The sequence below is a fragment of the Stegostoma tigrinum genome, chromosome 13 (assembly GCF_030684315.1).
Source record: "Stegostoma tigrinum isolate sSteTig4 chromosome 13, sSteTig4.hap1, whole genome shotgun sequence".
Classification (NCBI taxonomy): domain Eukaryota; kingdom Metazoa; phylum Chordata; class Chondrichthyes; order Orectolobiformes; family Stegostomatidae; genus Stegostoma; species Stegostoma tigrinum.
Window position 1 is genome coordinate 42,586,393 of NC_081366.1, and position 25,676 is coordinate 42,612,068.

At 41.6% G+C, this 25,676-nt stretch overlaps 1 protein-coding gene across 3 annotated transcripts in view; it reads left to right on the forward strand.

Annotated features, from left to right (window-relative positions):
- LOC125458525 (glutamate receptor ionotropic, delta-2-like) overlaps positions 1 to 25,676 on the forward strand; it is a 496,301-nt gene that overhangs the window by 62,191 nt on the left and 408,434 nt on the right. For all 3 annotated transcript variants that reach the window (XM_048543867.2, XM_048543868.2, XM_048543870.2), the window contains exon 2: positions 24,940 to 25,095. In XM_048543867.2, coding sequence (XP_048399824.1) covers positions 24,940 to 25,095 — 156 coding nt within the window. The remainder of the gene's footprint in view (positions 1 to 24,939; positions 25,096 to 25,676) is intronic.

Consider the following 25,676-nt stretch of genomic DNA (forward strand, 5'->3'; position numbering starts at 1 on the left):
GCTGGTGCGGTTAAAATTTGGTTAATGGTAACCCTCAGATTGTGGACAGTAATGTCGTTGAATGGCGTCAATATTTAGATTTCCTGTTGGTGGGGATTCTGATTGCCTGTCATTTCTTTCTTGTGTGTGTTGCACGTTACCTGCTGTCCTGTGCCGACTTATTATCCATGTCTTGCTGCACTAGCGTACGGACTGTGTCACTATTGAATGAGTCAGGAGCTGAAGAACCTGGCAGAACCCAGTTTGAGTATGCCACTTGAAAGCATTGTCAATTACATCTTCTTCTATATTTTGCTGATGATTGACGGTGGATGATGAAGCTATAATTGAGTTGCATTTTGGCAGGGCATACCTGGGCAATTTTCTACATTGCCAGGTAAATGCTAGTGTTGTAGCTGTACTGAAACAACTTGGCTAGGGGCATAACTAATTCTGGAGTTCAAGTCTTCACTTCTATTACAAAAATGTTATCAAGGCCCTTTGCTTTTGTTGTAGCCCCCAGTCCTTCAGCTGTTCTTGATGTAATGACATAATTGAGTTGGTTAGATGTGAGCACTGTGACACTGCGGACCTCAAGAGGATGAATCATCCACCAAGTATTTCTGGCTGAAGATGGATGCAAACATTGTATTCTTATCTTTTACACTGTGGATTCCAGCAATTTAATGACAGAATGTTTGTGGAGGCTTCTCTACTTGTTAGTTGTTTAATATTCTACTGCCATACATGACTTTTAGGGCAGCAGTTGCAAAGCTTTCATATGATCTTTTGGTTGTGGGTTAACTTAGGTTTGTTGATCATGGCCTGTTGTTCATGGAGTCCTTTGATACAGTTTCACCAGATTATGTTGGAATTCAGTTCCCCTGCTGCCAATGGCCCACAGAATCTCACAGATCCTAATTTTAACCTGAGGCTCTGTTCGGAATTGAACCCATCCAAACATGGTTATATTGCCCCATTACAGGATGAAGGGAATTCTTGCTGAAGATAAGACTTTGTCTTCACTTGAATTGTGTGATGGTTACACCTCCAAATACTATCATTTGTCCAATCCGTAACAGTTCTTTGGTTAGAGCAAGTCAAGTAGATTTTCCCTCTTGTAGGCTTCCTCACCCTCTGCCCCAGGCCCAATCTGAAAGCACTATCCTTTATGTCTTGGTTAACTCTGCCAGTGTGAAGCCACAGAGCTGTAATGGAAATGAGCATTGAAGTCGTCTGCCCACAATACATTCTGTATCTGTACTTTAGTGCATCTTCCAAGTGGTTGTTAACATAGACTACTGATTCTTCAGTCGATGGGGGGAGATAATTGAAACAATCCTGCTTTTGCTTCATTAATGTAGGGTCGAAATCCTAAACCTCCCTCCCTAACAATCTATACCTCATCTGATCTTCAATGGACAAAAAAACATATCTCCCATTGCTTTCTCAATGGCAGTTTGGGATGGCAGTTCCGTAAATGGTGGCCTTGACAAGGTTACCACACCCTGTAAGAGAATTTAAAGAAAATTAAAAGCAGTTGGTGATCAGGCGTTTAGGGATTAGAAAGTGAGCTAGCTATTGCACAGTGCCCAGTCTTTAGAGTTGCTTTCGTAGTCACAGAGTTTATTTAGCCAATCTAAGTAAAGATTTTCTTTTATTCATTCATGGTTGAGGGCATTGCTGTCTAGCACTTATTACCACTTGCAAATTGCCCAGAGGGTAGTTAAGAATGAGCAACATTGCTGTGACTAGAGATAATGGGAACTGCAGATGCTGGAGATTCCAAGATAATAAAATGTGAGGCTGGATGAACACAGCAGGCCAAGCAGCATCTCAGGAGCACAAAAGCTGACGTTTCGGGCCTAGACCCTTCATCAGAGAGGGGGATGGGGGGAGGGAACTGGAATAAATAGGGAGAGAGGGGGAGGCGGACCGAAGATGGAGAGTAAAGAAGATAGGTGGAGAGGGTGTAGGTGGGGAGGTAGGGAGGGGATAGGTCAGTCCAGGGAAGACGGACAGGTCAAGGAGGTGGGATGAGGTTAGTAGGTAGCTGGGGGTGTGGCTTGGGGTGGGAGGAAGGGATGGGTGAGAGGAAGAACCGGTTAGGGAGGCAGAGACAGGTTGGACTGGTTTTGGGATGCAGTGGGTGGGGGGGAAGAGCTGGGCTGGTTGTGTGGTGCAGTGGGGGGAGGGGATGAACTGGGCTGGTTTAGGGATGCAGTGGGGGAAGGGGAGATTTTGAAACTGGTGAAGTCCACATTGATACCATATGGCTGCAGGGTTCCCAGGCGGAATATGAGTTGCTGTTCCTGCAACCTTCGGGTGGCATCATTGTGGCAGTGCAGGAGGTCCATGATGGACATGTCATCAAGAGAATGGGAGGGGGAGTGGAAATGGTTTGCGACTGGGAGGTGCAGTTGTTTGTTGCGAACTGAGCGGAGGTGTTCTGCAAAGCGGTCCCCAAGCCTCCGCTTGGTTTCCCCAATGTAGAGGAAGCCGCACCGGGTACAGTGGATGCCGTGAGATAATCTGTTTTACCGAATTTGCCTTTACCAAGGGTGTGTGTATGGGATGTTACTGTGGAGGAACCAGTAATGAATGGTAGTTAACATATACATATCATATTAAATATTTTGATAGAGTTACAGTTAAGCTATTTTTTAAATCTTATTTCGTCTGTACCTAAACTGGAATGCGTGAATAAAGTGTGTTTTGCTTCAAGCCTGCTAGTTTGACCAAGTTATATCTGGCATGGAATGCTCTACATTTGCCTTTAAAAATAAGAAAAAGTTATGGTCCCAGCTATCTCCTTGACATGTTTTGATGGGGTTTGGTCTAGTCTATAACAAACTTGGGATTCTTGTTGGGATCAAAATCTCTATTTCCAGGTTAGGTTTAGAATTATTGGACTTAAAGTCGGTAAATAGTGAATGTTGGTGTTCTCTTTTCATCTGTTGCATTTGGTTTAAACAGAGTGTGCCTTGTGTAATAATGGCTTTTCAGAGTCGAAGACTTCCCTGGGTGTTGAAGATATCAGTCAGGATGATTTACAATGTGTGAGTGAGGCAAAGAGTAGCAGACAAGCTGGAGTTAGAGCTTCCTTTGTCGATACAAAAAAAGGTAATTGCAGGAATAGCTCAATGTTTATGTTTGCCAGAAATGCTATCAGAATCTTTGGAAATTGTTAAAATTCAATTGCAAATGAAGCAGCTTGAATTAGAGGTAATAGCACGGGATAAAGAAAGCAAAAAAAAATAGCTCTGGCAGAATAGAAGGAAAGAGAAAAGGAAATGAAACAGTTTGAATTATGGTTGAAAGCAGAAGAGAAACCAAAAAATGAGAGAAGAAAGTGGGAGAGAGTTTTGAACTTCAGAAGTTGGAATTGAAAACTGAAAGTTGAATTGAAATGCCATATGTAGAGGGGAAACATTGGAGTAGTGACTAGGACAGTGATGGAAAGCAAGCCTATCTTAGCCAAAGGCCTGGTGTGCATTTGTTTCAACATGTTGAAGCATTGTGTAAGTTGGATAAGAAGCATGTAGAAGCTTTTTTTATATTTCATGTGAAGTAGAGGCTAAATAATATGAAATGGCCAAAGACCATGAGGGTATTGTTGATCCAAACAAAGTTGGTAGGGAGAGACAGTGAGGTATTGCATCACTACTAAAGGGGGCATCTGGAGAGATTGAGGAGGTTAAGAAAGCCATCTTATGTGCATGTGAGCTAGTGCCAGAAGCCTACAGGCTCCATTTCAGGGATTTAAGGAGGGAGCCTGGTCAAACTTACATAGATTTTGAAAGGATCAAACAAAATAATGTTGATAGGTGATAAAGGCATTTTAAATAATTTAAACAAACAATGCTCTTAGAGGGGTGATTATTTTGGAGGAGATCAAAAACTCACTTCCTGAAATAGTGAGAACCCACGTGGAAGAGTAGAGAGTTAAGATGATAAGATTAGCAGCTGAAATGGCAGATGATTATGAATCTTGCACAAACCAGTCTTCCATCCATTAACTCCACCTATACTTCCAGCCGCCACAGGAAAGTAGCCAACATCTTCAACGACCCCTCTCATTCTCGTTACACTGCTCTCCACCCTGCTCTGTCAAGCAGGAGATATAAGTTTGAATGCCCGTACGAACAGATTCAAGAACAGCTTTTTCCCATTGTTATCACACTTTTGAACAGACCTCTCAAATGTTAGTTTTGATCTCTCTCCAATCACTGTTTCTGTGACCATTAACACTATGTTCTACATTCTGTTTTGTTACCCTGATGCACTTTATATGCTATAAACTGTCTGTAAACAGTAAACACAACCACACTGTATCTTGTACATGTGACAACAACAAATCAAAGTCAGACTGAAATTCAAATAAAGCTTGCGAGTTTTGAGAAGATTTGTAGCTCAGGTTGAGGTTCTGGATGTGAGTTTGCTCGCTGAGCTGGAAGGTTCATTTTCAGACGTTTCGTCACCATTCTAGGTAACATCATCAGTGAGCCTCCAGTGAAGCGTTGGTGTTATGTCCCGCTTTCTATTTATCTGTTTAGGTTTCCTTAGGTTTCCTATGAAGTTAGCCAGTCAGTTGTAGGCAAATCATCCCTCATATTTTGTAATTTGTAAATCTGTAATTTTGTAATTACCTTTACTTAGGTTTAGAATTGTAGTGTTGGATTAGTTCAATTCACTTTCATTCCCAATGAAGAATTCCATCATGTTATGGTCATTCTTCCCCTGCACAACAAGATTATTAATTAATTTATTCTCATTACATGACACAGATCTAGATACTTGTTCCCTAATTGGTTCTACAATGTAGTAATTTAGAATCAATGTATTAATTTACAAAAAAACACCTTGTACAGCTTCCTGGAATTAATTTGCAACTGTATTATTGCTAATGCTGTTTGCTCAGTTGATATAGAGATTAAAGTCATCAATGTTATTGCAGCATCCTTTATACACGCATCTCTAATTTTCTGTTTAACATCATCGCCTACCTCACCATTGCAGTTTTGAGGCCGATAGTTAAATCCAACAAATATGATATAATGTCATTGTTCCACCCAGACTAGATTTCCTAGGCATTGCTGTGGCTCTGGAGTCCTATTTAGGCCAGAGCAGATAAGAGCAGCAGATTTCCTTCCTTTGAAGGGCTTTAGTGAACCAGTTTGCCAATTGAAATTAGACAAAAAAAAAGGGTACATTAGGCCAAATTTGAATTCAAGACTCCACCAACTGATATTGTGGGATCCAAACCTACATCCCCCGAAACTTGGGGGTTACCAGTCCAGTGATATGACCACTACCTTACCAACTCCCCTGCTATTACTTTATTTTCAGTTTGTTGTAGGTATGGTCAATGCTTAAATTGCCAACATTTCACCAGCAAACTATCTCCACTGCTAATGGGATGTGAGAACCTGTGACTCTCTTCATTTGTTTAATTTCTGACCCTGGTATTTAATTATCTGGTTTTTATTTGATTGAATTTCTGACTTACCGTGCCGTTAATTAAATTGCTGCCCTCTTTAGTGTTTATTTAGTTTTTTGGCTCCCTTATTTATTTAATTCATAAGACTCTAAGGAGGTCACTTGGCTCACCTGCTCAATCCAATATAACAATGTCATTACTGTTTTCCCTTGACTTACCTTAATAATACAACGATAAAACTCCTTCCTATAGCATGCAAATGTTGCTGGTCTTTCTGATTTAATAATTTAGCACATCTTCTAACTCAGTAAGTCCACAGAGGAATCAACTAGTTCATAGTTATGGAAAACAAAACAGATCTTATCATTGATTTCTGGGGCCTCCTACTAGTTAGTGCAGCCTGAGAAGCATTTGTTTGCTATTTAATCTTGACGTTTGTCTTTTCATGACCTTTTCTTGTGACAATCCTGTCAATGACCTGTTTAAAGTGAAATCCAAACACATTGTTCTCCTGGTGAAAGAATAACACAAAATTTCAGATTTTACGGTAGAATAAATTCAACAAAGCTATCATGTTTATGCCTTTACAAATATTATACTTGCACATGTTAGACTCTTGGCTTTGCTTCTTATTCTATTTTTAGAGCTCTCCCACAGGCTATGATTTTTTAAAAGATATTTTTAGTCTGAATAGGACCAGCCACAAATTTGCCACGGTCCTTTGGAAAATTTTAAACATTGTATTCAGTTCCCGTTAGATTAATTTTCGATAACAATCTCTTGGCTGCAGATGCTTAAGTTTCTTCGTGTTACTTTTTCAATACCTCCAAGTTTAATTTGCTGGCATGCTTTTTTTTAAATCACAAAACTCAGTGAAGGTCACTGTAAATTCCATCTTCAAATTAGGCAAATTCTGGTTTCTGCTTTCCAAATTCAAGCTGTAATTAAGTTTCACTTGTATTCTGTATGATGAATGCCAGCAATCAATTGTTTTTGCTATTTCATGGTGAGCAACATGCTGGGCCCAGACAATGACCAGTACAGTGTTTTGTACCCTTTGTGTAGTGATTATAGTGAGGTCAGCCAGGTGACCTCTGTCCTCTCTGAGAGCTGGCTCTCAGGGAGCTGTATCAGTGTCAAAGACTCTCCACGTCTAAATAAAGGGTGACTTGGTGATGGGATACCGACCTCTGTGGAGTTATTTCACCTTGATATCACCTCAATCAGTTTCAGTCTGCCCAGAGATTTTGTTTTCCAAGTTTCAGATTCAGTTTTGTTCTGCTTTTCTTGAGGTTATGCATTATTGAGAGACAGATTTTTAATCAGTAAGGAAATTGAGGGTTACGGGGGAAATGGCATGAAAGTGAAGTTGAAGATTATGATATCAGCTTTGAACTCATTAAATGATGGAGCATTCAGTGGGCTGATGGCCAACTTATGCCTTATGGTCTTATTTCTCCTACGCCTATTGTCTTATTGACCTGGATATTCCAAGAAATAGAGTCGTTATTAGATTCTCACTCTGCTCTTGTATTTGTGTTTATACTGAGCCCTGGATTTCTAGCCAGGATTCTGGAAACTCCATTTTGTAGCAGTCCCCGGGCATTATTTTGAGATTTAAATGTCCAGCTGCATAACTAGACACTTTGATAGCTGTTGTGTAATTATCAAAGCTAACTGTGGGGTTAGGATGGCAGTCAGTTAAATGATTAGAGTGTCAAGTGGGTAGGATGCTAGTTTGCAAGGTCAGTCAGGTTGCAAGTATGTAGAGGAAGTGAGAGCCATGTACAGCATTAGGGGTGAGAGGGGCTAGGGTCTGGCAGCTGGGGAGGATAAACATTGGGCCTCGGGAAGGGTGGAAACAGAGTATCAGATCAGATTAAGGGGGAGGTGACAGTGTTATCAGATCTTGTGAAATTGTTACTGGGCTTGGCAAGTGATGAGGAGGCATTGGGCCCAGCAGGGAGTAATAGGTCAGGAGTGATGAGAGTGTTGGGAATGGGTTATGGCTGGGGTTTTGGGATGTTGGGAGGAGGGGTCTCCTGGGGGTTCAGGCTTTTTATTTGGGATGTTAGGGTGTACATCAATTCCCAGGGTTGGTGGTGTATTGTGAACATGTTGGATGTGGGGTTGGGGATTTTCTGATCAAATGGTGATTATCAGGGATCTGGGAGTGCAAGGACTCAGGGAAGATATAGTAGAGAGTGGGGGTATTTGTGGTGAGTTGGAAGATTTTTTTCTTGCCTAACTTTTTCTGGGTAATAATTAACTTAGCTGAAGGAGAACCCTCTAAATTCAAAGGATAGCAGAATTGGCAGGGTAGGTGATGTTTAGGCTCCTGGATCACTCCAGGTCAGCTGCACCCTTCTTTCTCTTTCCTTTTTGTCTGCTTTCTTTTTCTTTTGCTTTGTTTGTTTTTTGTTGATGTTGGTGGTGGGGGAGGGGTCACACAGAGGTAATGGGAACTGCAGATGCTGGAGAATCCAAGACAACAAAGTGTGAAGCTGAATGAACACAGCAGGCCAAGCAGCATCTTAGGAGCCAAAAGCTGACGTTTCAGGCCTAGACCCTTGAGGATGCTGGATTGGGACTCATGGCAAAGGCAGCGAGGCAGTGGCGGCAGCAGAGGCTGGGATATCAGCTGAACTTGGAACAGGGACTCGTGGCCTATAAACTGGATCATGCCTAACAGAAACCCCAGAGACCTTAAGAAAACCCAGAACTGTGCTTGATAAGAAGGGCAGTAACGTTGAACATTATTTTTTGCCTGTATATTTTCATGTCAATTGAACAGAAGTTGAAACTCTATTTAATAATTTCTTTGTATTCATTTTGTAATCCAAAGTGGTGCTGGATTGTGGCAACAAAACATTTTTCAGTGTTTCCCAAATGCATGTGACAATAAAATCATTCACTCATTCACTTTTAATGGATTCAATGGAAGTTTGCAGACATAGGGGAACTACCCACCAGAATTTACGATTTCTATCAATTCCTAGGAGTTTGCTGAATCTATGGTTTTGCACTGGCCCAACTATCAGTTTTAGAATGCTCTGTTTCAATGATTATCTGGCCTTTGGACTATCCCGATCACTTGCTTATCCACCTGCTGTTTTATAGTTCTCTCTCAGCCGTCCTGATCTCATAAGTGTAATTAACCCCAGCTTATTTACATTGTGCTAACTAAATGTTCAATAGTTAAATTGTGGTTTTAAGAAGTAAAATTTTATATTCTAAAATTAAAAGGCATACTCTAAGACACATGAACTGTGCACTAGATGATTGCAGCACTATCCACACTTTTGCATTTTCCTTAATGCAAACTGCCCTCGTTCTTTAAAAGAAGTGCTATGTGACAAATTATCAAATGTTTTCAGGAGGCTCATGTAAATTCCATTTATTTAATTCAACTTACTAATACATTATATTGGCCTGCATTAAAAAAAATTCCATCTGAGCAGTCAGCCATGTCCCCTCCATCAGAAATTCACATTGAAGATCTCTAATAATTTAATTTTGTTCTAAGTGATCATTTATTTTACCTCCCAATTACCAGCCTGAGGTGACTCATCTTTTTCTCAATTTATGTGCAGGAATAGTGTTGTTCAGTTTGTGTTAACGTTCTGGATGCAAACACAAGTAGTTGTTCTCGCTACATGGGAGTTACTCCAAGTCCTTTTCACTGACATCTCAGAATAGACGGATGCAGACCAGGCAGATGGGATTGGTCTAGAATGGCATCATGGTCAGCACAGACATGGTGGATTGTGGGACTTCTTCCTGTGCTGTACTTTGCACTATGACGAGGTTCCAGTACAAGTAGTGAAAATAAGTTTTATTTATACACTGAAGGGATGTGATTCAAGCCTGAAAAGTGTATTAATGGTCACCGCCCAACATGCTGGCTACCAAATATGGGTTTTTTGACAAATAAAAGCAAAGTACAAGTACTGCTGGATATCTGAAAACACAAGCAGATCTTGCTGGAGAAACTCAGCAGGTCTGGCAGCATCTGTTGAGATGGAAACAAAATTAACGTTTTGAGTTTGATGTAACTCTTCTAAGAACTCTGTTTTATTCCCAAAGAAGAGTCACGTCAGACTGAAATAGTGACATTGTTTCAATGCCCACACAGATGCCAGATCTGTTGTGCTTCTCCAGCATTTCCTGTTCTTATTTCAGAGTTCTAATCACTGTTTCAAAGGATACAGAAATCCCGTAGGTATCCTTTAAGTGGTAAAAGAGAAGTAAAATGTGTTCCCTTTCTTTCCTTCCTCTCACCAAAGTTTTATAGGCTCGAATCACATTGTTCCAGTGCTCATTGAAATTTCAGGCCTGTCATAGAATCCCTACAGTGTGGAAGCAGGCCATTTGGCCCATCAACTCTGCACTCATGCATATGCACACCAAGGTCCCTTTGATCCTTGCTGCTTCCCAGGGCCCTACCATTCATTATTTAATCCCTTGCCTTGTTTGAACTACCCAGTGCTAGCAGTCTGTTTGGATTCGTCCGGGTGGCTGAGACTGCTTTAATGGGTGACAATCTGAGACCAGGCTGCCATGGTCTGGTCTCCTGATCTCCATTACTCATCCTGAGGGAAGAATAAGGCCTGTGTGAGCAGTACCTCCAAGCCCCTGCCTGCAAAACAATGCACTAATTACCCCTGCCAACCACGTCCAGGGAAAATATTAGTGAACATGCAGGACAGCTGTAGATTGATCGTGCTTGTCCCAGTGCACAACAGGCTTTTAAAGGTGGCAGGGGTGAGAGGGATACTGCTGCATTCTGGGATATCTGTGGAGTAGTCAGTTGTTATGAGAATGGCGCATGGCAAAACGGGACTAGAGGGATGTGGTAAAGGTGGGCCCGGAAGTTAATGAAGCAAGTTTACTAAGATACATTTGGAAAGCTTACCAGGCCTCATGGAAATCTTTACAAAACAGCAGGATGCAACTTGGACTTTTCCATCAGAAACATAAGAGTCAACTCCCCAACAGCAGCTCTGCTGGAGCTATCCCTGTAGCTGCATGAGGGATGGTCCTATAATCAAACAGGAACCGGGACAGTGTGTTTCTTTAAGCCCCTGCCTTCAAAGTTTGGACGGCTTTTCTGCCAGACCATTGGGTGATGGATAGTATAGAGCTGTCCTTATATACAAATACTGATCAACTTCAGGATATAATCAAATTCCCTACTGGTAAATGATGGCCCATTATCTGTGACCAACACTTACAGGAAACTGTAAAAGATGCATACAGTTTTTCTTTCGTTGTCCCTGTATTTGATACATGAACTCTATGCTCGTCCAGCCACTTTGAATGGGCATCCACAATCACTGAGAACATTGAGCCCATAAAAGAACCTGCATAATTGACATGTAATCAAGATCAGGCTTTACCCGGCCACTCCCACGAACATGGGGGAGCTGCTGGCGGTATTTTTTGCCTTTGTCGATGCTGCCCCCCCCAATGCAGCTATGTCAGCGTCCAATCTTGGCCACCAGACATAATGTCTCACCAACATCTTCATTTTGAAAACCCCTGTATGATCCCGGTAGATTTCAGCCAATATATGGCAGAGGCCTTTGCCCTAGACAATCTCTCTTGCTCACCATAATAATCTGCCCTCCTTTACTGTGATCTGGTCTCTCTGGGTCCAAAAAGGCTTCAATTCTGGCTCTGACAGCCCTTTGGTTTCCTCCATCACCACCAGCTGCTTCAGTTTTCCCAGGACAAGATCCTTCTGCATCCAAAGTCTGATATTGTCAGCTGTGAGAGGAAGTGTGTCCAGAAAATTTACAACATTATGGACTGTTCCTGTGGTGGTACCATCGATGGTGTATCTGCCAATGGGAGGAGGCTCAATATATCCACATTTGCTGCTTTGCCTCCTGAATAGTGTTCCAACTTGTAATATTAGAGCCCACCATTGAATTTGGCCTGAAGGTCTGGGTAGCAGTGATTTGCCCTATTTAAGTAGACCTAGCAGGGGCCTGTGGTCAGTTATTATTGGAAATTTACATCTGTAAAGGTATTGGTGGAACTTCCTGGCTCCAAATATGACTGCCAATCCTTCCTTCTCCATCTGGGCATATCGTCTGCGTTAGCCAATGTCCTTGATGCATTCACTATTGGGTGCACGTCCCCATGGGCCACTTACGAACCAATTCTACTCCAGTGCTGTATGGGAAGGCATCACATGTCAATACCAGATCTCGCTTGGCTTCATAGTGTGCCAACACCTGACAGAATGATAGCTGTTACTTCACTTCCCTGAAAACCATGGCTTGGCTAGGTGACCATTTCCAAGACTGCCCCTTTTGTAAGAGTTGATGCGAAGGTGCCAGGATGGAGGCCTGGTTATGTGTGAACTTTCTGCAATAATTCCCCACCCCAAGGACAGATCTAAACTCTGGTACAGATGTAGAATCTGAGGCACCTTTGATTCTCCTCAGTTTATCTTCCAATGGGTATAACGCAGCCTAGTCGACTCTATAGCCCAGGGAAGTCATTTGGGGTGCCTGGACACACATTTTCCCCTCTAAGATGTACACCTAGCTGGGAGAAACATATCGAGACTATATGTTCTGGTGAACAGACATCTGGACTCCTGATGATTCCTTTGCTTTCCAGCTTTCTGCCTCTGCTTTTGTCTGTAAGGCAAATGGCACTGGGCAGGCCTTGCAAAATCATGGAACTGCTTCCTGCTCAACACCCAAGGTGACCTTGGCACCTATGATAGCCCCTGGACGTTCCTAAAAACTTCCTGGTATTTAATTAGGACTTCTCCCAGGCAGCCATTTTCTAATCAATACATATTGAGCCAATCCAGGGGAATCTTTCTCAATTAATTTCACCCATTAGGCTTGGGCCCGAGCTTTTTCCTACAATTAGTGATAACCCAAACCAGCTGCTTCTCATAAAAGACCAGGACTGAAGTAGTACCTTTAACCTGTAAACTTTCCCAATTACAGGTTCTCGGTCTAGCCAAGATCTCGTACAAACTTAACGTTTGGGCTCCAGAATGAGTTTTTTTAAAGACTGATTCTATGATCACTGAAACGGCCACGCTTGTAACAACCTCCATTAGAACTAGATGACCATTTAATCAGATTTTTGTTTTGATTGGTTCTGAATTGGGTTTCGCTAATTGATTTAACTGTACAAAACCAGAAGTAATTAGTGTTTCCAGGGTGTGCAGTCTCCTGGATAGTGGCTTATGAGTGCTCTTTCTCACTTTCGTTCTAGTGAAATCCTTTTGCTGTCCCTTCTGCACACAGGCAGCAACTATAGATCCTGAAAAACTGATTGAGGATTGGCTTTGTTTTTGGATTTTCTGTGTGCTGAACTAGAGTCCCTCTGTTTAGGATATGTCCTGAATGAGGCCATATAATTGGCTTCACTCAAGTGGTGTTCCCGAGCTCAGTTGGATTGATGAGGGCAACCCTTCCATTAGAATACCCTGCAAGTCATATGCCCCACTTGCTGCATTTTCTGATGATAAAGCCAGTTGTAGAGGCAGTTTGAAGTCCAGTTGGGCTTCAGCTAGTTAGCGCTTTTGCATGGTTATATCATTAATCCCACTCGCCACCACTGAAATAACTCCACAGAGGCTGGTATCCCATCACCAAGTCAACCTTTATCTATATATGGAGAGTCCTTGACATTAATTCAGCTCCCTCAGAGCTATCTCCCAGAGTGATCAGGATGTTTGACACTCCTGTTCTTATTTTTATAATAAACCTAGACAGAGACATTTTTACACATCTCCAGAACAGGTGGGACTTGAACTCTCGCGTCCCATTTTCAACATCATCATCCAAATTTCCTCATTTAATTGGTATATTTGCAGTCGCCAACTGTTACAGTGCCATTTTCACAATAATAATGACAAGTTGTTATTACTGTCACTGCTGTTCCTACAGCACTGAGTGAGCTGAGGATTTGCTTGGAGAATGATATAATCTTAAGTGACATTTGATGTGGAGTGATAAATATTTCAAATGTAGTTTTCTCCAGTGTTTGACACATGCATCTCAGACTAAGTGCAGACAGTGTTCTACCTGAAGGAAGTTTGCACTGATGCACTTTAACTGCTCTGGACTAGAACAAGGACGGTTTGAAAAAATAAACAAACAATTGGTAACATGCTCATATGATCACCTCTGTTGTATGAGTCCTGAGAATATAGAAATCTAATCTTATCCAAGGATCATTTGAGTGTGATGCATTACGAGAAATGTGCTGTTTTGGCTCATTAAGACACTTGTGTGCCTGTGACTGTAACATATGTACATAGAAACTAGATGCACTAACTTTAGGATTTTTCAATACCTCAAAATCTATGTCCATTTTCTAATGTTATGAGAGAAAGCATAAACAATGCTTCCATCAAATTAAAAACACACTGTTGAAAACAAGCTCACATCATGGTGACAACAAGTCATTTTAAAAGACTCCAATATTTTGGTAGCAAATATTTAGAAAATTTATTGAAGACAAATCAGACAACAGGGAATTCAGAAAACAGGGGACCATTTGCAGTATCATTTTTGAGTACAGATAATACAAGTCAGTAGACAGGGCATTAAATACCATGAACCCAGAGCTAATTTCTTTATGAATGGAATGTCAGCTTTCTCGAGAAGACAAATTTAAGATTACCTCAAAAAAATCTCCAGTTCAGTTTTATGTTGAGGCGGCACAGCAAGGGGGAAGCCTAGAATTAAAGTTGGGATTAGATTTTATTGTCATGTGTACTAAAGTGTCGGAATACATGAATATGGTGAAAAGTGTACAAAGTTGCCATTTTCTGGCATTATCCTGGTTTAACCAGAATTTTAAAAAATGAACAACAGCAGAAAAAAAAAGCCAAAATGTAAGAAAAGCATTCAGGTCGTCAAGTCAAAGACTTATCTTCATAATGGTGTTTGGAATCACCAATGCAGGTATTTGGACGCAGTCATGGCCTAAAGGCTCAGTCAGCCCGCGAGTCTTATTTTGATCGTTGGGAGGAGCCAAGTTCCTGTTACCATCGCCATCTCCGATTGCTGAGCAGTTTTGTTGCTGCTGGAGCTGTCACAATCATCAACCCCAAAGGCTGGGAAGAGCTGCATCCTTGCTGTCACTCTCTTGTTGCCAATGTCATACTGCCGCTGCTGTTGGTCTCCAAGAGGAGCCGGGAGGAACCCCTATGCTCTGTCTTGACAATTGTTACAAAAATCACACAATTTCCTGCAACATCTGCAGGCTCTAATTCTTTAAAAGAAGAATATCTTTAATGACTAAGCTAAAGTTAAGTAGCATTATATTGAATTTATGTGAACTTCGGGGCTCAGTCCAGGTACAGCTTTTAAGTCTGACATATGGAAAGCAGTAAGACATGCACTCCAGTAAGTGGCAATCTATTGTAAAACCTAGAAGAGACTGCCTCAAGGATAACCAATTTTATGCACTGGCAAAATCACACTGCAGTGCCAATATGCCAGCTTGGCTTTCTGAAATCTTCTATCTTATAGATACCAACAGTCCAGCGGTGGCTGGACAACCAACATGCGTATTGGCTTAGTCACAATTCATGTAATTCAGACCATTCATTGTGGCACAACTTATCATATGAGACATAATTGAATTAGTCAACAGTCCTAAATATTTCTATCCAGACCAACTTGACAGACTAGCAATTTTAAAGGAGATGCAACAGCATTTATTAATCCTGAAAGGGAGTGCGGTGTACACATTCAGGAGAAACTTTGATCGGATCTGGAGAGATGAAGTGAAATGGTAAAATTCAGAATGTCAATCACTGATAGACTTGTGTAACTCTATCGCGTGCCTTTCAAAGAAAGATAGCAGCATCAGAGTATGTGAGGATCCAAGGTGCCTCAAACCTTTGCTTAAAAAGTTCTCACACAAAATAGCAATGCTAAAAGACAGGAAACCTACATTTTCCAGAGAGATATCCTTTTTATAAGTTACATTGAAGGCTAGATAGTGGTCTGCCAACTCAGCAAAAGAATCACAAGACCTCACAACATTTAGTACGCCATTTTAACCATACTGTTTCCAATAGTTAACATTTAGTCTCTCTGAAAGGCAAGATATATTCTAGATCATTAAGAATTTGCCTGGCTGTATTTGCATAGCTGAAAATATCACAGTCATGGGTAAGACACAGGCAGAACATGACCAAAACCTTCATCTTCTGATGAGGGCACCATGATGATTGTTTGGTATTTAATGACAGATTACCATTAACCAGATAAACTGCTTTGGGTCCATTTACTTCACTTATGGAGTCTGCTGGATGAAGAATGACCCTATAGGATGAAGAGGAACCACAGTGTTGCCTTGGAGGTTTTTAAGTTCCTCACACCATACATTCCCAATGTCACGGACAAAGTATCTCCCCTGGAAGATTTGCTCTTTGATGTAATTCCCTGCATGTGGTAGGATGACCACCAATACATTCTCTCTATTAGGTTCTGCCAGTAGAATCTTACCCACTGCAATATTGTAAACTACAAAAGACATGATTTTTGAAGAGGATGCAGCACAAAAAAAACTAGGTACATATCTTTCACAAGACAATAAAAAACTATGCCTTTGCTTCAAAATTCCTGTCATCTGTCAAGCCAATGATTCCAATATAAAACATTAGCTATGGTATTTGAATCCTACGGTTTCAAAATTACTTATTCTAAGAAACATACAGTTGAAACAGATCATAAGTTTTCAATGATCTTTTGAGAACTACTAATGTGTGTAAATCCACGATTGCAGTGTCTCCTTGTCAAGATCCAAAAGGTATCACTTTGAAGAGAAATATAAGCCAGGTATGAAATTATCACATGTTTGACAGGATAAGCAAAATGATCAATCTAAACAAAGACCGAGATATTTGTCTTGATCCACACATTGATGTTTTTGATTATGAAGTTAAAGACATTCTCTTATCTGGGACAGTTCAGTCAGAGCCAGTATGAATATTTGCAATTGGCTAAGTATGAGTAACAATGAGGGTTGAAGAAAAGCTATAATCTAGGAATGGGCTGACAGCTTTAAAGAAGGAGCTGAGAAGATTAGATTGGTTTCGTCATACAGAAAAGAACTTGGTACTATATATCACGGCAAGCCATTTTCAAGGACAAACAAATACAAAACAAAGAAACCTACAGCACAGGAACAGGCCCTTTGGCCCTCCAAGCCTGCGCCGATCAAGATCCTCTGTCTAACCTGTCATCTATTTTCTAACGGTCTGTGTCCATTTGCTCCCTGCCCATCCATGTACCTGTCCAAATACATCTTAAAAGGCGCTAATGTGTTGACGTCTACCACCTCTGCTGGCAACGCGTTCCAGGCGCCCATCACCCTCTGTGTAAAGAACTTCCCACGCATATCTCCCTTAAACTTTCCTCCTCTTACTTTGAACTCATGACCCCAAGTAATTGAGTCCCCCATTCTAGGAAAAAGCTTCTTGCTATCCACCCTGTCTATACCCTCATGATTTTGTAGACCTCAATCAGGTCCCCCTTCAATCTCCGTCTTTCTAATGAAAATAACCCTAGTCTATTCAATCTCTCTTCATAGCTAGCACCCTCCATACCAGGCAACATCCTGGTGAACCTCCTCTGCACCCTCTCCAAAGCATCCACATCCTTGTGGTAATGTGGCGACCAGAATTGCACACAGTACTCCAAATGTGGCCAAACCAAAGTCCTATACAACTGCAACATGACCTGTCAACTCTTGTACTCAATACCCCGTCCAATGAAGGAAAGCATGCCATATACCTTCTTGACCACCCTATTGACCAGCGTTGTCACTTTCAGGGAACAATGGACCTGAACACCCAGATCTCTCTGTTCATCAATTTTCCCTAAGACTTTTCCATTTACTGTATAGTTCGCCCTTGAATTTGATCTTCCAAAATGCATCACCTCGCATTTGCCCGGATTGAACTCCATCTGCCATTTATCTGCCCAACTCTCCAGTCTATCTATATTCTGCTGTAATTTCTGGCAGTCCCCTTCACTATCAGCTACTCCACCAATCTTAGTTTCATCAGCAAACTTGCTGATCAGACCACCTACACCTTCCTCCAGATCATTTACATATACCACAAACAACAGTGGTCCCAGCACAGATCCCTGTGGAGCACCACTGGTTACAGGTATCCAATTTGAGAAACTCCCTTCTACTAATACTCTCTGTCTCCTGTTGCCTGGCCAGTTTTTCATCCATCTAGCTAGCATACCCTGGACCCCACGTGACTTCACTTTCTCCATCAGCCTGCCATGGGGAACCTTATCAAATGCCTTCCTGAAGTCCATGTATATGACATCTACAGCCTTTCCCTCATCAATCAACTTTGTCACGTCCTCAAAGAATTCTATTAAGTTGATAAGACATGACCTTCCCTGCACAAAACCATGTTGCCTATCACTGATAAGCCCATTTTCTTCCAAATGGGAATAGATCCTTTCCCTCAGTATCTTCTCCAGTAGCTTCGCTACCACTGATGTCAGGCTCACCGGTCGATAATTACCTGGATTATCCTTGCTGCCCTTTTTAAACAAGGGGACAACATTAGCAAGTCTCCAGTCCTCTGGGACCTCACCCGTGTCTAAGGACACTGCAAAGATATCTGTTAGGGCCCCGGCTATTTCCTCTCTCGCTTCCCTCAGCAACCTGGGATAGATTCCATCCGGACCTGGGGACTTGTCCACCTTAATGTCTTTTAGGATACCTAATACTTCCTCTTTCCTTATGTCAACTTGACCTAGACTAAGCAAACATCTATCCCTAACCTCAACATCCGTCATGTCCCTCTCCTTGATGAATACCGATGCAAAATACTCGTTAAGAATGTCACCCATTTTCTCTGACTCAGCGCATAACTTTCCTTCTTTGTCCTTAAGTGGGCCAATCCTTTCTCTAGTTACTCTCTTGCTCTTTATATATGAATAAAAGGCTTTGGGATTTTCCTTAACCATGTTTGCCAGCAATACCTCATGTCCTCTCTTAGCCCTCTTAATCCTTTTTTTCAGGTTCGCTCTACATTCCCGATATTCTTGAAAAGCTTTGTCTGTTTTCAGTCACCTAGACCTCATGTATGCTCTTGGCTAGTCTCACAATTTCACCGGTCATCCATGGCTCCCTAATCTTACCTTTTCAATTCCTCATTTTCACTGGAACATGTCTCTCCTGCACGCTAATTAACCTCTCCTTAAAAGCCTCCCACATATCAAATGTGGATTTACCTTCAAACAGTTTCTCCCAATCTACATTCCTCAGATCCTGCCGAATCTTGATATAGTCGGCCTTCCCCCAGTTTAGTACTCTTCCTTTAGGACCACTTCTATCCTTGTCCATGAGTATTGTAAAACTTACGGAATTGTGGTCGCTATTTCCAAAGTAGTCCCCTACTGTAATATCAACCACCTGGCCGGGTTCATTCCCCAGCACCAGGTCCAGCATGGTCCTTTCCTGAGTTGGACTACATACATACTGCTCTAGAAAACCCTCGTGGACACACCTTACAAATTCTGCTCCGTCTTGACCCCTAACACTGAGTGAATCCCAGTCAACGTTGGGAAAATTAAAATCTCCCATCACCACCACCCTGTTTCTCCTACACCTTTCCATTATCTGTTTACATATTTGTACCTCTATCTCACGCTCGCTGTTGGGAGGCCTGTAGTACAGCCCCACCATTGTTACTGCATCCTTCCTATTTCTGAGTTCTACCCATATTGCCTCACTGCTTGAGTCCTCTATGGGGCCCTCCTTCAGTGCGGCTGTGATATCATCTTTGACCATTACTGCAACTCTTCCACCCCTTTTACCTCCCTCTCTATCCCACCTGAAGCATCGATATCCTGGGACAACTAGTTGCCAGTCATGCCCTTCCCTCAACCAAGTCTCAGTAATAGCAATAACATCATACCTCCAGGTACCAATCCAAGCCCTAAGCTCATCTGCCTTATCTACTACACTTCTCGCATTAAAGCAAATGCACCTCAGACCACCTGTCCCTTTGTGTTCATCATCTGCTCCCCGACTACTATTCCCTTTAGTCACACTGACTCCATTATCTAGTTCCCTACAGGCTTTCGTTTCTACCTCTTTTCTGTCCAATATTTGGTTCCCATCCCCCGCCACATTAGTTTAAACCCTCCCCCACGGCATTAACAAAAGCACCCCCAAGGACATTGGTTCCAGTCCGGTTCAGGTGTAGACCGTCCAATTTGTAATATTCCCACCTTCCCCAGAACCGGTTCCAATGTCCCAAAAATCTGAACCCCTCCCTCCTACACCATCTCTCAAGCCACGCATTTATCCTGGCTATTCTTTCATTTCTGCACTGACTAGCACATGGCACTGGTAGCAATCCTGAGATTACTACCTTTGAGGTCCTACTTTTTAACTTGGCTCCTGACTCCCTAAATTCTGCTTGTAGGACCTCATCCCGTTTTCTGCCTATATCACTGGTGCCTATATGCACCACGACAACTGGCTGTTCGTCCTCCCCCCTCAGAATGTTCTGCAGCTGATCGGAGACATCCCTGACCCGTGCACCTGGGAGGCAACATACCATTCGGGAGTCCCGTTTTCGACCGCAGAACCGCCTATCTACTCCCCTTACAATTGAATCCCCAATGACTATTGCCCTTCCACTCTTTTTCCCGCCCTTCTGTACAGCAGAGCCAGCCATGGTGCCGTGAACCTGGCTACTGCTGCCTTCCTCTGGTGAGCCTTCTCCCCCAACAGTATTCAAAACAAAATACCTGTTTTGGAGGGAGATGACTGCAGGGGACACCTGCACTGCCTTCCTGCTCTTCCTCTGCCTTTTGGTCACCCATTCGCTATCTCCCTCAACAATCCTAATCTTTGGTGTGACCAAATTGCTAAACATGCTATCCACGACTCCGTCAGCATTGTGTATGCTCCAAAGTGAGTCCATCCGCAGCTCCAGAGCCGTCATGCGGTCTAACAAGAGCTGCAGCTGGACACACTTCCTGCACGTGAAGGAGTCAGAGACATCAGCCCTGTCCCTGAGCTCCCACATTGAGCAAAAGGAGCACAACATGGGTGTGAGATCTCCTGACATTATTAAACTTAACTTAGATAAATGAAAAAGGAACCAAAAGGTTTTTGGCAATCACACGATATATATATATAAAGAAGCGTGAAACAGAAACGGCCTTACCTAATTTCAAAAGCATTACCTCAAGATATCACGTTCCAGTGGCACAGGGACACGTGAGTACTGAATGCACAGGACGACGAGCACATGAATCTGTATCCTGGTCAGGGATGCATCATGGTAGTCAATGACTTGCAGATGCATGTGAGGCAATGGCAAATGTATCAAGCCCAGCAGCAGAGAGTTTCCAAATCCAAATAGCATTCCATTCACTGCTGGGATGAAAATTACAACAGACGTAGTTACAGTGCACAATGAAAATTACATCTTTTTCATGGTTTAGTTTTCTAAGTTTTGCTTAGTTTAACGATACAATAAATATGACTCTTTCTGACATAAGTGGAAGAACTCACTGGAAAATTTCAGCAGGTCTGCAGAATCTGTGGAGAGAAAGTAGATCCAATGTTTTAGGTCCAGTGAACCATTTTCAAAACTTCTATTAATAATTAATGATTAATACTACTCTCAGTTTACACAGTATTTCAGATCAGGTAATGGCTGGCAATAGACCAAAGTACAATGATAAACTGTTTCATGATACGTACACTTGAGGAATGCCCAATTTCACATTGTTATCTCACTATCTAAGCTCAAACAATTTGTCAGAATATGAGATCTGTACGAGCAAATCCGTGCTCATTAGGTATTGAGCAACAAAGCAAGATTTTAAGATTGCATTGCTGCACTATTGTAGAACACCACCTGAAAAGGTTTGCCATTCTCAGCACAACTTGGAAGGCAAATATAATGACCTTGCCCAGCAAGAAATGATCTAACTATTCTGAGATAGGGAGTATTCTTCCCCAAAAAGGAGAATGAAAGAGACACATGAAACAGAAGCAAGATAACAAAGTGTGGAGCTGGATGAACACAGCAGGCCAAGCAGCACCTCAGGAGCACAAAAGCTGACGTTTCAGGCCTAGACCCTTCATCAGAAATGGGAGATGGGGAGAGGATTCTGAAATACATAGGGAGAGAGGGGAAGGCGGACCGAAGATGGATAGAGGAGAAGATATGTCGAGAGGAGCGTATAGGTGGAGAGGTGGGGAGGAGATAGGTCAGTCCGGGGAGGGCGGACAGGTCAAGGGGGCGGCATGAGGTTATTACGTAGGAATTGGAGGTGCGGCTTGAGGTGGGAGGAGGGGATAGGAGAGAGGAAGAACAGGTTAGGGAGGCGGGGACGAGCTGGGCTGGTTTTGGGATGCAGTGGGGGGAGGGGAGATTTTGAAGCTGGTGAAATCCACATTGATACCATTGGGCTGCAAGGTTCCCAAGTGGAATATGAGTTGCTGTTCCTGCAACCTATGGGTGGCATCATTATGGCACTGCAGGAGGCCCAGGATGGACATGTCATCTAAAGAATGGGAGGGGGAGTTGAAATGGTTCGCGACTGGGAGGTGCAGTTGTTTATTGCGAACCGAGCATAGGTGTTCTGCAAAGCGGTCTTCAAGCCTCCCCTTGGTTTCCCCAATGTAGAGGAAGCCACAATGGGTACAGCGGATGCAGTATACCACCTTGGTGTATGTGCAGGTGAATCTTAAGAATCTTCTCCAATAATTTCTGCAAGTCTTACAAGCCCGTAATTTCCCGAACTATCCCTGTTGCCCTTCTTAAACAAAGAAACAATATTGGCTATTCTCTAGTCATCTGAGACCTCTAAAGAAGATACAAAGATTTCATACAAGGCTCTAGCAGTTTCTTGAACTGCTTCCCTCAGTATTCTGGAATAGATCCCATTAGGACCTCAAAACAGCCAACATTTTTTTTATATACTGACATGCCCTAGAATATCAACATGTCCCTTCCAAGACTCATCATCCACCATGTCCTTCTGCTTTGTGAATAACGATAGAAAGAATTTGTTAAGGACCTCACCCACTTATTCCAGCTCCACGTGTAACTACCCTCCTTTGTCCTTAAGTGGACCTATCCTGTCCCTGCCTATCCTTTTACTCCTTATAAATGTCTAAACTGCCTTGGTATTTTCTTAATCCTGTTTACTGAAGACATTTCATGGCCCTTTTTAGGCATTTTAAATTCTTGTTTGAGTTCTTTTCTGTTATTTTTGTGTTTTTCGAATACTCTGTCTTTACTTAGTTTCCTAAACCTTATGTATGCCCCCTCTTTCGTTCTGACTAAGTTCTCAAATTTTCTTGTCATCCAAAGTGCTTGAATCTTCCTATTTTTGTCTTTCATTTTCATAGGAACGCACTGGCTCTGGACTCTAACCAATCAGCCTTTAAATGATTTACACATGACAGATGTTGATTTAACCTCAAACAGCAGCCGCCTATCAACATTCCCCAGTTTACTGCCTAAAATTGTGCCAATTGGCCTTCCCCCAATTTAGTACATTCACCCAAGGACTATTCTTTTTCTTATCCATAATTAATTTAAAACTTACAGAATTATAGGCACTGCTCCCACTGAAACTTTAGTCACCTGGCCGGGCTCATTTCCCAATACCAGATCTAGTGTGGCCCCTCCATTGTAGGACTATTCACATATTGTTTCAAAAACACCATCTTGCATACACATTACAAACTCCACCCCACATCCAAACTCCTGGCACAAATCACCCATCACGACAACCCTGCTGTTTTTACATTTTTTCCATAATTTGTCAAAATATATGTTCCTCTATCACCCACTGGCTGTCGGAAGGCCTTTAGTACAATCCCATCAAAGTTCCTTTCCTCTTCCTGACCTCAACCTATATGGCCTTACTGGATAAGACCTTCGAGGTGTCCTCCTTCACAACAGCTGTGATATTCTCCCTGATCAGTTACACAACTGCCCCACCTCTTTTACTTACGTCTCCGTCTCACCTGAAACATCTAAATCCTTGAATGTCTAACTGCCGGTTTGCCCCTCTCTCAACTAAATCTGTGTAATAGCTACAACATCATAGTTATATGTGTTAATCCACGCTCTAAGTTTGTCTGCCTTACCTGTCATACTCCTTACATTAAAACAAATACACCTTGGACCACCAGTGTTGCTGTGTCCAGTTACATCCCCCTGTACATTCTCCCTCTTAGCCTTACTGGTCTTATTCTCCAGCTCCTCCTCAGTCATTTTGCTTGCTGATCTCACAAAATCTAACAAAATTGCAGAATGGATTAAAAGTGTGAGTTTTAACTTCAGGTTTAAATATTTAAATGCCTGTAAAGATTTCCAGAATGTGTAATCAGCCAAGATCAAACAAAGCCGTCAATCGCCACTTTACAGTTGCACATTTCGAAGGAATGAGAGCCAGTTCAGCCTAATATAAACGACGTCAATTTCAATAATACATAAACTGTGAGGAAACATACTTTGATGATGGTTTTGTGGTGATAGTGAGTCACAACAATTAACAGCTAAATAAATAAGTTGCCAAACAAGAAAAAAGTGTAATTCGCCAGATGTATGACCACAAGATCAAGATTTCAAAGTTCCAAAATGCAATGTTGCATTTTGTTTCATCGATTTGTGTAATTATTAAATTGACAACACATGCCTACGTACAACCATATGTATCTGTTTATGTTCGGGTATGTTATCTTTGGTAAAGGGGAATGTTGCACAATCTTAATTAGTTTGACAGCATGCCTTTAGGAGCCAAACTAACAACATCACCACTGGTGTATGACTGAAAGAATAATGGTTTCACACTCCACCTCACTTGGGATCACTTGAAACATGACAGCCTCCACTATTGTAACCTAATAATCTGATGTTAATTCAGACACATATGTGCACGATTGTAATGTTTGCACATAATAGTTAGCTGTAATTGATATCTGTTGGATTCTTTAATATCACAATATCCGGGCACAATTTCTTACCTCACCAAGATAAAGTAAGCATTACAACACCAGATAAAAACACCTTATTGGAAGCAAACTTACCTCACTATTGATTACAAAAGGAAATTTAAATTTGCATTCTAGTGCCAAAAACATAGGAAACCTTAAACTTCAGCACATTTCTTGTACACTTGTTCTAATTGAGATATATAGTGCATTGTACATAAAATGTGTTGTGTCTTGTTAAAATATTGGCTTTTTTTCAGAGATGCTTTATTTGAATTCTTTAATACAGCAGAAAAGTCTATGTAACTTATGTGCAAATAATTTCTTATTGTGCAGTGATACAAGTCAGCCACCATACTTAAAGATTATTGTTAGTTTATCCTCAACATTTTCTAATCAATGGCATTAATATAATGTTCAGCTACTTAATGAATATATTTACAAATAATTTTGATTCATTGTCTACATACACTGAAGTAAATGGGTTAATATCAATATCTTTTTTCTATCTTCAGGTGCAATTTTTGAGGAATCTGCAAGAAAGGATGACAAAATGTTTCGATTAGCTGTGGCTGAAATGAACATGAATGAAGAAATACTGCAAAACGAAAAGATAACATTCTCTGTCAGATTTGTTGACTCCAACAATCCATTTCAAGCTGTTCAAGAGGGTGAGGCACCAGTTTTTCAGCTATTAATCGCATTAACCTTTAGCCTGGGGAGATTGTTGCTGTTTTTGTCATTTTCATGATTGCCCATGTTTTAAGATTTCCTCTCTTACAGGTTTCATTTTTCACGATGGAAATCAACACTGTGAAAGCTTAATTTTCTGCAGGAAATTAATTTATTTTGAAGAAATCATTCTGGCATTATTTACTTGATTTTCAGAGTGAAATTCGCCTAAAATTTCTACATTTGTGATTCAGTACTGGCTCATTTTAGATCGGAAACAAATAGGTCAAAGCAAACAAGATGAGATAAAGAAATCATTCGTAATAATCTGAAATAAATTGCCTAGTTTTCCAGAACTTAGCTAAACGTAGCCTTCTTTTCCTCACTGTGTCCTTCTGCTTTAGTTAAATTTACTTTTGTTGTGAAAACTTGACATGATTAATTATATTTAATGGGCTTGGCATATGAGCTGCAATGAAACCCTGCACAAACTGTTTAACAGATTGACCACATCATATGTCCCGAGTGCCTCTCTTCCACTGACTTGAGAGAGAGTGTCCTTGCTTTGTTTCACTAACAA